Below are 17,456 nucleotides of genomic sequence, written 5' to 3'. Positions count from 1 at the left end.
TCCATCCGGCCAAGCCCTCTATCGATACTGTCGCGCCGGCCCTGGCTCAGCCTGTGGAGGCTACACCAGTGGTTGCGATCTCGGGGCTCAGAGTCTCCCTGCCACCTCGGAGGGAGTCCTCTTTTGTGCCCATCGATAGGACCCCCGTGAAATCCCCGGCGGGGAAGGAAAAGGGGGGGCAGGGCGTCGTCGTAGATTCGGCTCCAACCTCGGAGGAAGAGCTGATCGAGGTCTTAAGCCACGGCCTTGGCGTGGATGAAGACCGGCCCGTCGGGATGGATCCCGACGCAGGTGACGACGACATCGTCGAGGGTGTCGACGGGGCCCCTGATCGCCCGTCGGATTCCCCTGTGCCAGCGCCGCAAGACAACTCGGCGGCCATTTTGTTGGCTATACAGTCCTTATGCTCAGAGATAAGGACGAGACTACCGTTGCCGACGGAGGAACCTCTCCCGTCGGGGGATCCTGAACCGGGACCTTCGGGTGTTCCCCCGCCCAAGGAAAGAAGGATTCACCCTCCACCTCCTTTTCAGCCGTCGCGACCCGTCCACCCCTCCTCCCCGTCCACCCGAGGGGATGATACGGGGACTGACACGGCAGCGACGGGTACGGACGACTAGGTATACGACGAGGATCTGCCGTCGTCACCTCCCACCAGGGCTTCTCCGCCCGACGAGATTGGATCGTTCCACTCCATGATCGCCAGGGCATCCGAGCTTTTCCAACTCTGCCCTGAGGAGAAGAAAAAGGAAGTATTCCTTTATCAACGGCGCGAGGCCAAGAGGAAGACGGTCCTCGCGGTGCCTCTACTGGACGACATTTGGGATGAGGGTCTCGCCCTCCTCAAGAACCCTTCCACGACGCCAGCTAGAAGAGACCGGTACGAGAAGAAGTACCGGGTCCCGGACGCGGCCCCCCTGTGCCTCCGGGCGCAGCCTACCCCGGACTCCGTCGTCTCCGCGGCGGCCAGGAAGAAAGCGGGGGGGGGGTGCGGCCTCCACATCGACTTCCCCACCGGACGGCGAGGGAAAGAAATTGGACGCTATGGGACGCAGGGTCATCTCGTCTGCAGCGACGACGATTAAAGCGGCCAACGCCTTGGCTATCGTGGCCCGCTACGACAGGGAGCTATGGTACAAACTGGCTCCCCTGCTGGACTTCCTACCGGACGACAAGAGGGCGGATGCCCTGGAGATCCTACAGGAAGGTGAGGTGGCGTCGGACCACGCCATCACTATTGCGACGGACATCACCGACACTGGGTTTCACCAGTTGGGCAACGGCGTGTGCCTTAGGCGGCGTGGATGGCTCAAGGCTACGGACTTCCGTCAAAACGTACAGACCAGAGTCCTGGACATGCCGTTCGATGGGAACAACCTGTTTGGGAAAACAGTGGACGATTCCCTTCAGGCCATTAAAGCGGACACCGAGACGGCCCGGGCCCTTGGGGTCCTGCAGCAACGACGGACGCCCTTTCGGAGCAGCGGCGGCAAGGGCGCCTCCAAAGGTTCCGGCGGCGGTTTCTCCACCTACCGTCAAGCGGCCCGCTCGTCGTCTCAGGAGGCCTACAGAGGACGAGGCAAGTCTGGCGGACCCCGCTGTCGTCGCCAAGGAGGTCAAGGCGGCAAAGCCTCGTCGAAACAGGATTGAACCGGCCGTGGGGTCGGGCCCCCGCCGAAGCACCCCGGTGGGAGGCCGGCTGGCGAGCTTCGTCAGCGTGTGGGAGTCCATCTCCACCGACCGTTGGGTGCTGGACGCCTTAGCCCGGGGCCACGCGTTCGAGTTTCAAAGAAGGTGCCCGCGCGTCCCCCCCCGTGGCCAGGAAAGAGCTTCACGTCCCTCAGCTTTTCCTGGAGGTAAAGGCGATGCTCAGGAAGGGCGCCATCAAACTCGTCCCAAAGAGGCTTCGGGGCTCCGGAGTTTACTCGAGATACTTCCTCGTGAAGAAGACGGGAGGATGGCGCCCCATCCTAGACCTGCGACGTCTGAACAAGTTCATCAAGGCGCAGAAGTTCCGGATGGTCACCCTCCAGCACGTCCTGGGTCAGCTGGAGGAAGGAGACTTCCTGTCGTCGTTGGATTTGGAGGATGCCTACTTCCATATTCCCATCCTAAAGGGGCACCGAAAATTCCTCAGGTTTGTGGTCCAAGGGCGTCGCTACCAGTTCAAAGCCCTCCCCTTCGGACTACGGTCGGCACCCAGGGTATTCACCAAGTGCCTCGCACCGGTGGCGGCGCAGCTGCGCCGCGAGGAGATCCACGTCTACCCCTACCTGGACGACATGCTCATTCGAGCCAAGACGAGGGAGCTTGCCGTGGAGCACACGGCAAGGACCGCCCAACTTCTCACGGACCTGGGATTCTCCGTGAACTACGCCAAGTCGCACCTGGTACCCGCGCAAAACGCACTGTTTCTGGGAGCGAAGCTCGACAGTGTCCCTTCTGGCCTCCCCGTCGGAGGAAAGGACCAGGTCCATCCTGGGCAAGGTACAGCGGATGTTGGTTTCCGACGCGGCCAAGGTGAGGTCCATCAAGTCCCTCCTCGGAATGATGTCTTCTTGCATCTACCTCATTCCCATGTGCAGGCTCCGGATGCGCCCGTTGCAGGAGTTCCTGGACGCGCGCTGGTTCCAAACGACGGGCGGCTTCGAGGAGAGGATCACACTCGACGAGAGTTTCCGCCGAGCGGTCCGGTGGTGGGGCACCCACGCGCATCTGACGGCGGGCACGAACTTCCAGACCCCAGACCACCAGGAGACAGTGACCACGGATGCCTCCCTGGAAGGGTGGGGAGCGCACACCGAAAATCTGCATGCGAGGGGCCTTTGGCTCCCGACGGAGAAGTCCCTCCATATCAACGTCCTGGAGCTCCGTGCAGTGCTCTGGGCCCTCAGGTCCTTCCTTCCGTCCCTAAAGGGCAAGGTGGTGAGGATCTTCACCGACAACACCACCACCACCATGTTTTACATCAGGAAACGGGGCGGAACCAGGTCCCCAGCACTGTCCAAGGAGGCGCAGGACCTGTGGCATTGGGCCGTCGCCCAAAGGATGTTTCTGGTGCCGTTTCATCTGGCAGGGATAAAAAACACCATCGCCGACTCACTCAGCAGGGAGCTGCGCTCGTGCCACGAGTGGGAACTACGGCAGGATCTAGTGGATCGCCTCTTCCGACGGTGGGGCACACCCCAGAGCGACCTGTTCGCGACGGCGACGAACTCCAAGTGCCGGAGGTTCGCCAGCAGGTTTCCCCAGGCGAGGAGCATGGGCGATGCTTTCTCGTTCCCCTGGGAGGGCCTGTTCCTCTACGCGTTCCCTCCTTTGCCACTGCTAATCCGGCTCGTCAACCAGCTCAAGAGGTCACGGTGCAGGATGATCCTCGTCGCACCTGCGTGGCCGAGGCAGATATGGTTCCCGGACCTTCTGGACTTGTCAGAGTCCCCGCCAATCAAGCTGCCGGTGGACACGGATCTACTCTCCAGGGAAGGAGGCGCCATCCACCACCACGACCCGAAATCGCTGAACTTGCAGGCCTGGCTCCTGCAGCGCTAGAGTTTGGAGGATACGACATACCGGCCGACTGCAGAGAGGTTCTTGCAAAGGCCAGGGCGTCCTCGACTCTTAAATGCTACGGACACAAATGGAAGAGGTTCTGTCTGGTGCCACGCACAGAAGATTAACCTTCTACGGATTACGGCTCCCCAGGTACTGCCGTACCTGCTGACGCTGGCCAAAGCTGGACTGGCACACGCGTCCATCAAGATTCATCTTGCTGCGATCTCCCGATACACCAGAACCACGGGCCGGACGTCCTTGTGGTCTCATCGTCTGGTGAAAGAGTTCATGAAGGGACTGTTCAGATCGTTCCCGCCGGTGAAGGCGCCGGCCCCGGCGTAGGAGCTCAACGTGGTGCTGACCAAGCTCATGGGACCTCCGTTCGAGCCTCTGCACTCGGCCCCGTTGAAGTTTCTGTCGTGGAAAACAGCGTTTCTTGTGGCCATCACCTCCGCACGACGGGTGGGAGAGATCCAGGCCCTTTCCTGCAAGGCCCCGTACTTGACTTTTCACGACACGAGGGTAGTGCTCAGGACGCACCCCTCCTTCATGCCCAAGGTACCGTCTGACTTCCATCTCAACGAACCCTTGGTGTTGCCTGTGTTCTTCCCGTCGCCTTCGTCGCCGGCCGAGAGGACTTTGCACTCGCTGGATGTGGCTAGAGCGCTGAAGTTCTACGTGGACCGCACAAAGTGTTTTCGGAAGACGTCACAACTCTTTGTGAATTTTGGACCTGTCAATCAGGGGAAGGCTCTCTCGAAGGCTTCCATTTCCAGATGGCTCTCCGGCTGTATCATGTACTGTCATCGTTGGCAAACCGACCGCTGCCTGGCCGTCCGAGAGCCCATTCCACCAGAGCGATCGCAGCTACCACGGCGTTCCTTTCTGGTGTGCCCCTGCTGGACATATGCAGGGCTGCTACGTGGAGGTCGACGCACACCTTCACGAAATTCTACTGCGTCGATCGGGATTCCAGGGAGGAGTCCAGGGTCGGCCAAGCAGTGCTGCGCAACCTGTTCGCCTGAGGTGAGCCTGGTGAGGAGGTAAGATGCTTAATGTTGAGTTTGATGTAATGCTTAATGTTGAGCCTTTGCCACCTCCCGTGGTTGTGCATGTGTGTACTGCTATGTATTCTTTATTCATTAGCATGTGAATCCATGCCAGACCCCATGCTGGAGAAGGAACAAGTTACTTACCTGTAACTGTTCTCCAGCATGGGTCTGGCATGGATTCACATGCGAACCCTCCCGCCTACCCCTCTGCGGCTCTTCACTTGGTCATACTGCCACTTCACGTGCTTCCAAATCTGAAGATGGCTGCCAGAGGCGGTGCTTAGGTAGAGGGCAGTCATTGGCTGTGGTCAGTATGACGCAGAGACCAGTGATTGGTTATTACTACGAAAGACAGATCAGAAACGAAACTGATGCTGGTTTTTTCTTTACCGAGGATTCCCAACCTGACGACGGGGAATATTCATGAGCATGTGAATCCATGCCAGACCTATGCTGGAGAACAACAGTTACAGGTAAGTAACTTGTTCCTTGCCTGTTGGGTCGGCACCTTTGATTTATGTGGATACGTCGGTGGAGCGGCCGGTGTGGCACCCTTCCCCGTTACGTCCCTGGAATTATCCTCCTCATGAGGCCTCCTCTGGTTCCAAAACAGTCCCCGGAGGACGCCTTTTTCGGCAAATGTCAGACGCTCATGCGTACCGACCCCATGGGGGAATATTTCAAAGGGCTTTTTAGGGAGATATGTCCGCCCGCGCCTCCGGGTCCACCCGTTCCTCTGGTGGTTCCGCCGACACCTCCCTTGCCTACAGTGCCTTTCCCGACTCTTCTGCCTTTGCCCCCATTGTCCCCCGTGGACAAGGCAGCGGCCGACCCGGTTCAGCAAGATCCTGACCTGTCAGATGATGCGCAAGGCAATCGGGACAACTAGGAACTGCCCCGCTCTAATAGAGCTTTTCATGACCAGGTACTGGACATGATGTGCTTCTTGGATGTTCCGGTACCTGAGGCACCTGCTCCGCAGGAGGGCGTGCCACCCGGTCTCATTTGGAGCGTACTGGCCTGTTCTTGCAGAAGGACGTTCTGGCCAAGGTCTGCAGGGTCTAGGAAAAAACACACTCTGGACTTTTCGTAAATAAGAAAATTGACGCGCGATATAGGATGCATTCTTCGGAAGAGGTGGTCCTGTTTTGTCCGCCCCCCTCCTCCATAGTGGTGGCTGCGGCCACTTTGCAGTCCAGGTCTGCTGCATCCTCTTCCACGACGGCTACTCAGGTTCTGGGAAAGGAGGATACACTCCTTGACTCCCTTGAGAGAAAGATTTTCGCCAGTTCGGCCTTGCAGCTCAGGCAGGCCAATGCCGAAATAGTGTTAGCGGGGGCTAATATGCGGATGTGGAAAGGTCTGTCGGAGTTTGAGGAGTTCATCCCGGTCGAGAAGCTGGAAGACTTTAAAGCGGTATTATCCGACGCCAGGGTCTTGGCCCTGTATCTCCTGGAGGTTGCGGCCCATCACGTAGACACCTCGGCTCGGAGAATTATGATGGGGGTTGATGCCTTACGATGGGCGTGGCTGCATGCCACCAAATTCTCAAAAGAAGTGCAGAACAAGGTGTTGGACCTTCCGTTTGATGGTAAGGAGTTCTTTCTTTCTACAACAGATGGAGAGCTGACCAAGACGAAGGATAGCACTCAGACAGCTATGTCCTTGTCGGTCCTTGTTAAGACCCCTTTCAAAACCCAGAGACCATTGTCGCAAAGGCGACCCTCCTCTGGTTTTAGGGCCTTCCTAGACAGGCAATCTCGCAGAGTGGATACCCCTCCGGGGAATAACCGCCGGAGGCAACAACGGACTCTTCAGGTGGCACCGAAAAACCTACAAAATGAGGGTTCTCCACGCTCGGACGAGACCCCATTGGGAGGACGCATTGCGTCTCATTGGGAGGCATGGCAGACCATCACCGAAGACAGATGGGTCTTGTCAGTCGCTCGGGCAGACTTCCGCTTTCCCCTATCCCATACCCCACCCTTCAACCCTCCTTTTCAGCTGTCGGGCTCGCCCTCCCTCAAAGCCGAGATTCAGAAACTTCTGGATCACAGAGCTGTAGAACCTGTTCCCTTTGGGGAGTGAGAGGAGGTCTTCTACTCCTGCTGTTTACGGTGCCCAAACCCAACCAGACTGGGCTGCGCACCATCCTAGACCTTTCCCAGTTCAATCTTTTCCTACCTCAAGAGAATTTCAAGATGGTCACGCCCAGCCAGATACGTCCCTACTTGCAGATGGGCGATTGGCTCAGCGTGGTGGATTTTCAGGATGCGTATATGCATATTCTGATTTGGTATCCACACAGGAGATATCTCCGTTTCTCTTTGGGAGAGGAGCACTTCCAGTTTCGAGTGCTTCCTTTCGGCCTCAGCTCTGCGTGTCTTAACAAAGATGTCAGTGATTGCGGCCTATCTTCGTCTGCAGGGTATCCATGTGTATCCGTATTAGGACGACTGGCTCTTACGCAGTCCTTGCCCGTTGAACGCAGAGGGCAATCTTCAGTGTCTCCTTCAGCTCCTGTTCCATCTTGGGCTGCCGGCGAACTGGTGGAAATCTTCCATGATGGTCTCGCAGGACTTGAGTTTCCTGGGTTTTCGCTGGAACACGATTGATTGCATAGTGTACCTGACCGGGGACAGAATGGCGGATCTGTTATCCACGTGTCAGATGTTTGCGCAGTCGGAGAGCATGTCGGCCTGGTGGTTCCAGAGGCTTCTGGGCCTCATGGCATTGTACGTGTCGGCTCTTCATCTTGCTCGTCTCAAGATGAGGCAGACTCAGATGGCTCTTCAGAGTTCTTGGCATCAAGCTGTGGACCCGGATTCCAAGCTGATGATTCCGGATTCCATGAGAGTGGATCTGGAATGGTGGTCATCTCTCAGCAACCTGTCGCTGGGTGCGGGGTTCCAGGACCCAGCCCCTAGGGTGACTATCACGACGGACTCCTCCCTCCTGGGGTGGGGTGCGACGTTGGATCCTCTTCAGGTCTCGGATCTCTGGTCGCCTCAGGACAAGCTCCTCCACATAAATCATTTAGAGCTTCTGGCGATCTTCCTAGCACTCAGGGCGTTCAGTCCGATCGTAGCCAACAAGGTGTTCCGCATACGCACGGACAATGTGGTGTCGATGTATTACATCAACAAGCAAGGGGGAACCAAGTCTCCCCCTCTCATGGACCTGTCCATCCAGATTTGGGAGTGGGCTGTGCTTCATGGTGTTTGGCTGCTTGCAGTGCACATTCCCGGGCCAGCTGAATGTCACAGCGGATGCCCTCAGCCGGTGGACAGTGGTCAGCTACGAGTGGGAGTTGAAGGCGGAGGTCTACTCGTGGATTTTCATGTGTTGGGGCACACCGGAGGTGGACCTCTTCGCTACAGTGGTAAACAAGAAGCTTCCTCAGTATGCCTCCAGAGGAGAGCTGGGAGCCTCCTCTCTGGGGGATGCTCTCGAGATTCCATGGCACAACATGAGAGCTTATACCTTCTCGCCTCTGCCTCTAGTTTACTGCGCAATTTGGAAGCTGAAGAACTCGGTGAACTGTTCCCTTCTACTCGTAGCCCCGTGGTGGCCGGCCATTTTTTGGTTCTCAGAACTTCAACACCTGTTGGTGTATCTGCTCATCAGGTTACCAGTGACCCTCAATCTTCATCAGGGGGAGCAGCAGATGTGGCTCCCCTCCCCACAATTGTTCAGCTTGGCGGCATGGTGCCTGAGTTCAAGTCTTTAGAACATCTTAACTTGTCTGCGGATAACATGGGTATTATCCAGGCAGCCAGGAAACCCTCGACTGGTCCCAGTACAGAAGCAAATGGCTTGGGGTCTGTCATTGGTGTTTAAACAGGCAGTTCGACCCAAGGGGGGGGGTGGGCTACAGTTGACACGTGTTTGTCCTTTGTATCCTTCTTAGCAGAGTCGGGTGTCCATGTTCTGTCATGGAGAACTTCATTTTCACCGGTTTCCGCTTACCTTTCTACGGACCAATGCTCTTACTGAGTAACCCAGTGGTTAAGCGGCATTTTGCGGGCTTGACACGCCTTTATCCTCCAATTCGTAGTCTGCACCCGTCATGGGATCTAAATGTAGTTCTGGCGTCGTCCTAAGCCTTTCGAGCCAAAGGCCACAGTGGACCTCAAGTACCCGTCCTGGAAAGTGTCCTTTTTGGTCGCCCTTACGTCAGCAAGGCGGGTGAGTGAGCTCAGGCCTTGTCGGTGGAGCATCCCTTTTTGGTCTTTCACAAGGATAAGGTAGTCCTAGGGACGAATCCCTCTTTCCTGCCGAAGGTGGTATCTGAATTCGATCTCCCTGCCGGTCTTTTTTCCGAACCCTGCCTCAGAGGCAGAAAGGGTTCTGCATTGTCTTGATGTCAGAAGGGCTCTGAAGTTCTATCTGGACAGAACTTCTGAGTTTAGGAGTTCTCAACTGTTTGTGACTTTTGGTAACACCCAGGGTAAGCAGTCATCTAAGGCGACTAATTCTCGGTGGATCGCCGCCAGCATTACGCAGTCTTTCCCCGTCCAAGGGCTGAAACCTCCTCAGGGTATTCATGCACACCTGTTGCGGGATAAGGCAGTCGCGGTTGCTTTTCAGAAATATATCCCCTGGGAGTCCATCGCTAGGCCAGCTACTTGGGCCTCCCCATCTGCTTTTTGTAAGCATTGTCTTGACATGAGCTCAAGAGCTGATGCTCAGTTTGGTCAGGCTGTGCTGAAGAACCTGTTTCAGTAAGGGGTATTTCAATCCACCCGTAGTTCCTGTAAGGAGTGCTTGGGAATCTCCCATAAGTATGGAGGAAAGGGGATGGGACGTAAGGGTATAATGAGGTTACCCACCGTAGTGACCACCTTACTCCTAGTCTATAGTCCCCTTTCCTCCATACGCCCGCCGTCCCCTTTAATAAGGTTCCTCTGTTATTGCTAATAGGTGTTAGACCTGGCGGTAGAAAAGGACTGGGCGATGCACGGGGTGGAGCTAAGGTGGGGGGGGGGGGGGGGTGTTACGGCCGTGTGCCGGGTCCCGCGCAAGAAAGAGAGGAAGGACACATTTTTCCAAAATTTTTGATACTTTTTACAAAGTGCTCCACAGGACGGAGAGATGTCCCATAAGTATGGAGGAAAGGGGACTATGGACTAGGAGTAAGGTGGTCACTACGGTGAGTAACCTGGTTATTTCCACACATACAGCCATGGGCACCTCCCATGACTCACAACGGGGGGGGGGGCGGAGGGGGAAATCTGCAAGCTCAGGATCTATGGTATATAGACTAAGATGACCCTAGTGAAGACCCAGACTAATTCTACCTGGACGACTCATCCAGATGTCAATTATTGACACCCCCAGACATTGCCTGACAGTGGACTAACTCTCAAATTGATGATCAGTTGCTGGACGATGACTTACTTAAGAGTTGCCACCATTTCCACATCCACACTGAATAAAACAATACTGAGTTTGAAAAGAAAGGGTGTTAGCAGGACATTCCCTTGCTACAATCATTTAAAAAGAGAATTGGCCCATCTTTTTCTACACCTTGACTGACTTGCGCAGTCAACACGAGAGTAGATGACCTATTCAAAGCCACCCCTTCAGACCCCTTAAACATTAGGGGACATGTTAAACCAGACTCCCTGGCAATCACCACTGTTGAGACTGATTTTCTATACTCTGCCTGGTGGACAGATGCATAGAAGGCCAACCTATTTTGTGATGGGGACAACTCTGAGGAGCTGTAGCCAAACAAGTGCAAGGTGGCAGTGACCTGGGTCTAGGCTTAGTCTCAAGAGGTGGTGAGCTTGTAAAGGGTCCACAATGAGTACACACAATGGGAATCACAGATTACACTTGAACAGTATATAGAAATTGCCAAGCAGCACTATTGTGCACCAAAGGTCCACAGGTAACTCTGACTTCAAAAGTCCTTCCCCAATTTGTCTGGGGCCTTATGCCTAAAAGCTCAGGGAAATTCCCCTAAAGTTAGAAGCTGAGCTGGAAAAAATAAAGGCAGTGTCTCTGGGGTCCAGTGAACAGTTCCAAGGGTTAGAGGACATGTATTCTAACTGATGGTGTCCCCAACTTTCAGAATGCTTGTGCCAGCAAGTTATGGTAAAACCGAAGTATATTAAATGTTTAGTAAAAGTTGGGGAAACTTTTAAAGGGAGTTGGGGGCTGGAAATAACCACTGTAATTTACCACCAGTACTCTGGGTTCTCCCCCATAATTGGCAGGTTAATGGTAGAAGGTACGAGGTTGCTTTTCCTGCCGTCGGTCCTCGATGCGCAGGGGGTGCAGGTTCGTGCTGGTCTCAGCTTGGTGTCTTTTACTCTTGTAAGGACCCTCAGATGAAGAATGCAGCAGAAACTTGATGCAGGACCCCTCTCAGGACTAGATTCTGGTCAGGTAAGCTGTTTCGGACGGTGGTCACCGCAGAACAGCGATGCAAAGGGGCTCACTGTTTGCTGTCAGACTTCCATCTTGGGTCCCCTTAAAGATAGGATGCTGAAGTTTCAATTAGGCAAGACTTGTAGAACAAGCAGAGGATTCCCCAAGTTCCAGGTCGAGACGTCGGCAGCACAGTAGCTCAAACTCTGAGCTGGTCAGCCACAGGACGGTCCTGGGACACTACCGAAGGCTCTTTGAAGGGTAGCGAGCAGACCGCAAGAATGGATGATCCCTCCATTCTAGGGGGCTGCAGCTCCCTCGCAGGACTGCTAAAGATCATGAGAAAAACGGGGCTCCACCAGGACAGCAGCAGAAGTTGGTCGCCAGTTTTCTTTCAGTCAGGTCTCGGGTCTCTTCACAGGTCTCACAGCTGGACAGGAGTCTTGGCTCCTTCAGGTTACTCCAGGATCTCTAAAGAATGGGTGCAGGAGTTCTCTTCTTATACTAAAAGCAAGGTAAAAGCTGAAACTCCCACCAACAGATAGCGGGACTAGCGCCACACATCCCAGCAGTGGTCCAATCGGGACCACTTGTGGGAACACTCATGCATACCACTCAGACACTGGACCCACGCCACAAATTGGTCTCAGACAGTCCCAACTCACATCCTGCCAGCAAACACATAGCCCTCCAGTAGCCAAAAGCGCCTGCTTTTCCGGGCACTGGCAGTCCATATAAGGCTTTTACTGACCTCACAGGGCAGGAAGAAGGCTAAAGAACAAGATGGCCAAAAGGACTAGCGAAAAACCATGTTGCACAGCCAGGTTTAGACACTAGCCACAGTTAGTAGCCGAACGCGGTAAACACGGCAAGGATGAAACAGAAATGCTCCAAAAAAGGGAAGCTCAAAGGGGCATCCCAGCTTAAGCCCAAAAGTTACAGGGAACTATAAATCCAATTGCACACTATGGAGAGGCATAAAAATGTCACCCTTAAAGAGTTAAAGACTAGGCCAGAGGGGGGAAAAATTACCACTCATCTAGGGCTGAGGAAACCTAATTACCAAGTGCAAGCAAAATGTTCTGGGGTTGATAGAGGTTTGGAAGATTTAGCATAAATACGAAAATCTTGCCGAACACCTATCTGTTCTGTATTCATGCTATGAAAATTGTGTATATTATCCACAGCAAGAAAACAAGATACACGTTCTACAGAACTTTGTTTATAGGTAACTATTTTTGTGGATAGCATGATATATGCAGTGCTAAAATGTTTCATTGAAGTAATAGTTACTTGTGGAAGTATCCATCAGTAGCCTTGATGCTTCAAATGAATCCATGTACAGAAAACCTAAATAAATATGTAAATATATGTGTGTGTGTATATATATATATATATATATGCACTCATTTATTATTTTCCTAGGTTCTTGCTACTGCATTTGATGCCAGCCTTGGTGGCAGGAAGTTTGACGATGTATTGGTGAACTACTTCTGTGAAGAATTTGGAAAAAAGTATAAACTAGACATAAAGTCCAATATCCGGCCTTTGCTGAGACTTGCCCAGGAGTGTGAAAAGCTGAAGAAACTGATGAGTGCAAATGCTTCAGACCTGCCTTTGAATATTGAATGTTTCATGAATGATATTGATGTCGCTGGAAAAATGAACAGGTAATATTTTAAACACTCATCTGTTGAAAATGCATATGCTTAATTGCTATACTTGTGTCCAGTTCCCTTTCCTCCATATTGATAGGATGTGACATGAGCTGAACCTGCGTAAGTGGTCACCTGGACACAATCCCTCCTGCACGACACACTGGGCCAGGCCCCACGTGCTGCTACGACCATGCAGCTGCAAGTGTGGATTAATTCGAGTGTAGGGGGACTCCTTTAACCTTGCAGGCAGCGCCAGCACACCCCAGGCCTGTTTGGATAACTGTTGCAGGAGTGGATGAGCCTCTTATAGCTACATAATACTGGCACAGGAATGATATTCTCCGGGCAGGCATGAATCATTAGGACTTTTCTCCAACCTCCTGATCCGCTCTCATTCCACGCATGGAAAGGGTGACTTACACAAAGAAAAAAGGTACAGTTTCTCCCCTGTGAACACTTGTATAAAACACAGTAGAATTTGGGGAAAGGAAACGGCTGAACCATGAATTTTCCTGAATGGGGTCCAGTGGAGAGATTTCAGGGCTGGAGAGATACAATCCCAGGGCTTGAGGCTGAGAAAGTCTTAGTCCTGTTCTAGATAAGTTGTAAAGGGTGTAGAGGCAGGTAGATTTAGAAAGAGGATGTTGCAATAATCCACCCTAGAGAGAACCAGAGCTCGGGAGACGGTGAGCTTCTGAGGGAAGGAGAAAAGGCAGATTACCTCTGAGGAGGTGCAGTAGGAAGTTTGACTTTTTATAGACATCAGAGAAGGAAAGCGTGGAATCAAAGATGACCCTTAGGTTCTTGGCCTCGCAGGTGGGGGTAGGATGAGGGCCAAGGGAGGCTGGCCCGAGAGTGGGGAAAGGAGGTTGAAGGTGTGCCGATGAAGAGGATCTCTGTCTTGCTTGCATTCAGGCAGAGCTCATTGGCGGCACACCAACCCTGGATGGTAGTGCAGCAATCTGAGATGAGAGAAGGAGAGGAGGTGGTTGAGGGAAGCCTGAAGATAACTGGAGTGTTGTCCGCTTAACACTGGAAATTGGAGCAGAAAATAGCAATGCACTGGGCAAGAGTTGCCAGGTATTGGTTGAAACGCCAGGGCAAGAGGTTAGACCCCTGGGAAACACCACATGTAGAAAGGGAGATGGATGAAAGGAAGGACCCAAGTTGGACCTGGGAGGGTCGTTCAGAGCAGAAAGGCCTGCCAGGCAGAGTCTGATCAGTGATACCCAGGATGGCCCAGAGGTGGTTGAGCAGGATGGTATGGTTGACTGTGTCGAAGGCAGAAGAGAGATCGAGTAGGATGAGTACTGAGGGAATGTTAGTCAAGTTTGGAGAGCAGGTCTTCACTGACGTTCCAGAGAGAGATGTAATCCACTCAGGAAAGATCAGGGCTTCACCCCCTCCGGACTGAGGATCTTGTAGCCCTCAGGGAGTAGTGTTGAAGCTTGTGCCAGAGCTTTCCGTGAACCATGTCTCCGTAAGACTGAGGACATCAAGGTCAAGTTCTTCAAGGAGGCGTACCAGATGTCAGAGAAGTGTTTGACAGCAGAGCGAGAGTTGAGTGGCAAGATGAAGAAGGTTGCCAGACTTAAAGACCTTCCAGGGAGGGGTACAAATCAGACGGTGCCATTAAGGTAGACATTAATGATGACTTTAGGAGGGTCGAAGGAAGCCATGAGCACTTCCCAGTGGGTGCCACCATTCATGGGAAAGGAAGAGACCGGACAGAGCACAGAGATAATATGAAGAGTCCATAGATCTGGCAAAGGAATGACAAAAAGGATGTTGGTGAGGGTCTGTCGGGAGGAAGCCCTGGAATAAGCATCTGCGATGGGGATAACTATAGGCTGATTGGTGCAGACAACTACCATTGGTGGGCTTGGACTTGCTTCCAGGTTGGGTTTTGGAAAAGACTACTCCTGCAGCCATTTCTTTAGATCTGCATTGAAGCCAGGAATTCCTTGTGGAAGAACAGCCGACTGAACTGGCCCAACATCCCTTTCTACATCTGGCTCTGTGAAGCCCCTTTGGGCTACTTGATCTGCGATGGCCCTGTGAGGTCTGGACTTGTGGGATCTGCCAGTTTCGATGGGTTCTTGAGAATCCAGCAGTCCTGAGCCTTCAGAAGTGTCCCTGGAACACCTGGTAGACTGACCAGCTGTCCAGTGGGCTACCTCGCTAGAACAGTTGTCATTCAATTTTTGCAGTTAGAAATTCAATTGTAGTCCGCTTGTGGCATAAGTCACCTTCCTGCTGAATTTCAGCCTCCCTTCTCTGGACTGACTGGTACAACGGCGACTGGAAGGGGCGCCTTCCATCAGTGTGCAATGGCTGCCTCTGGGACTCACCTTTTATCCTGTGAAGTGTCCCGAATAGGTCTGCATCGTTACTATGTGCATTTCGCCATCACCAAGGGTTGCACTCAGCTCCTGGACTCGACCCGAAGAACCCTTGCACTTGCAGCTCCTTTCCACCTCTCACTGGAACCAATGACTGGAAATCCAACCTCCACCGACCACCAGTCAACCTTTTCAGTTCACCATGTCCTTCATAGGGTAACATTGAGAACAAGTCTCTTTTTATCTTTCCAATCCACTGCTTTTTGGTCATCTCACTTGAGCAGTGAAACCAGAAAATAAGAACACATTTTTACTTCTCAGTAATTTTGTTGCATCTCTTCTCTTGAACAATCACCAACATAAGTACTTTACCTGATGCATACCATTCTGGCGAAAGCATTGACTTTTTGGGCACAAGACCCATTCATCCTAGTGATTGGACTTCTGGAGCTAGGGCACATTTATTTGGTTCCATTTTACATCACTTTACTTGGCTTTTTTTGTTTTAAGTCCTTCAATGTGTTTTAATAACCCATGGTGGCTGTATGTTACTTTTAAGCCCGTTCACCTTTCCTCTTTACTGCATGGGCATCCCTTCCTAGGGATGGGAGGCGGAACCTTTTTCACCAGAAAAACACTCCTTTCCCTTTTAAATTTAGAGCCGCGCAGGGGTGCGTCCCTGGGAGCATGCGCTGCCCTAATTGCATCCTCCGGCGCCACACCCCAGTCCCCTTTTTCATGTTCATGGGAATGGGCTTATTTTCACCAGCACCCTGGGTTTGGCTTTGGCCATGTAATACCACACGCCCTTCCCCGGATACTTTCTTCCGTCTTTGTCTTCTTTTCATCAATCGGGTACTCAGTCCTGTGGCGCCACGACATCTGATCCCCACGCTCTTTGCCTCCGCTGCCTTGGCTCTGACCACGGATGGGAAGATCATACCGTGTGTGACACGCTCTCCTCGTGTGCCTTCAAGAATAGACTGGCTAAGTGGAGGTAGCTCTTCGAGAAGTCGCCTTCAGAGGACCTGAAGGACGGCATCCAACATCGATCAAGGCCCAAGGCAGGGGCTGCTCTTTTCCAGCACACCCCACAAGTGTGATACCTTTCCAAGGAAATGCCTGAGCAGGAGCAACCTCTCAGGTTCTCATAACAGCACGAGTACCAAGTCTAATTCAGCTACCAGCTGCCAGGCTGAGGGGGTCCATAGACTCTCCCGAAGACGGTGCTGAGGGACGGGAAGGTTTGTTTACCAGGTGTACACCTGAGGGGCTACGCCCTTGTACAGGCAGCATGACCGAGGGGGCACCTACACACAGCACTACCAGTGATTCGCCAAGGGCGACACGCCTACCAGGTCTTGGCCTGAGGTGCAGGGCAGGCCTCATGCTCCACCATTAAGATTCCTGGAGGAGGCTGGGCCCAGTGAGCCAAGCACCACGACTTTGGCACATGACATGCAGCTCAGCAAGATGGCTGACGCGCCAAACAAGATGGCTGCTCGTCCAATACCTTCCTGAGGAACTGCGAGGGTGGGTGAACAAGTCCCAAGGTGGGACTGCGGGGGGGGGGGGGAAGGGGATCAACCAGGTACATGGCCTACAGCTTATCCATCAACAGGTTAGGTTCTCTCTGCAACTGAGACAGTATACGCATCGGTTCTAGCAGCTGCCCGCCATCACGTCAATATCACCTGCCACCCCACCAGCCTGAGGGGACAGGTTCTTTGAAAAGTTCAACTCATGAAATCTCCTCAGATGGGGGGGCCATCCAGTCACTGCTGGCAACGCCGGCTCCTTTGATTCCGGCTGCCATGCCTCCCACAGTTCAGGTGGTTCCGTACCAGTCTCTGCTGCCGCCTCCAGCTGCAGTCTCCACACCCGAGCCCAGCACTCCTCTCGCACTAGACCAGCTGGAAACACAGGTGGACACGGACGAGTAAGAAAACACTGACACACCATCGGCCAAGGGCTTCCACAAACGACTTGTGGGTCTGGCTGAGTACCTAGGCTTTCCTCAGCTCAAGTCGAACAACTAGAGAGGCAGGGGTGCTCGCCAAGGTCATCACTTCACGCCCCGCGGCTCGGACGGAGATCCTGATTAAGGACGTTGTCACCTTAGCTAAAAAGGGGTGGCTCAACCCCCCTCTTGGTCCAGCCGGTCAATCGATGCCTGGACTTCAAGTACAGGCAAATGGAGGGGGGGGATACACTCTTGCTGTCGGGCCACCCTCAACCACACTCTTCAGTGATTGCTGCAGCGTCACTCTACTCAAGTCTGTCGTCCTTGGCGCTGCTAGTCAAGGAGGAGAAGATCTTGGAGGCATACTGGAAGAAGCTTTATTCCTAAGTTTCGCTGCATCTTTGTCAAGCCAACGCGGATGCCATTCTGGCAGCCGTAAAACGGAGGCTTTGACCGGAAATAGCCGACTTAATTTCAGAACATCCGGTGGGGAGCCAGTCACACTTCAAGG

At 53.3% G+C, this 17,456-nt stretch overlaps 1 protein-coding gene across 1 annotated transcript in view; it reads left to right on the top strand.

The window, feature by feature from the left end:
- HSPA4 (heat shock protein family A (Hsp70) member 4) overlaps positions 1-17,456 on the top strand; it is a 711,161-nt gene that overhangs the window by 208,092 nt on the left and 485,613 nt on the right. Inside the window, exon 7 of the mRNA XM_069652484.1 lies at positions 12,408-12,652. Coding sequence (XP_069508585.1) covers positions 12,408-12,652 — 245 coding nt within the window. The remainder of the gene's footprint in view (positions 1-12,407; positions 12,653-17,456) is intronic.

This window comes from Ambystoma mexicanum, chromosome 3p (assembly GCF_040938575.1).
Source record: "Ambystoma mexicanum isolate Mex_15411 chromosome 3p, UKY_AmexF1_1, whole genome shotgun sequence".
Lineage (NCBI taxonomy): Eukaryota > Metazoa > Chordata > Amphibia > Caudata > Ambystomatidae > Ambystoma > Ambystoma mexicanum.
Note: the sequence above shows the minus strand (reverse complement) of the source record. Positions and strands in the feature narration are given on the sequence as shown.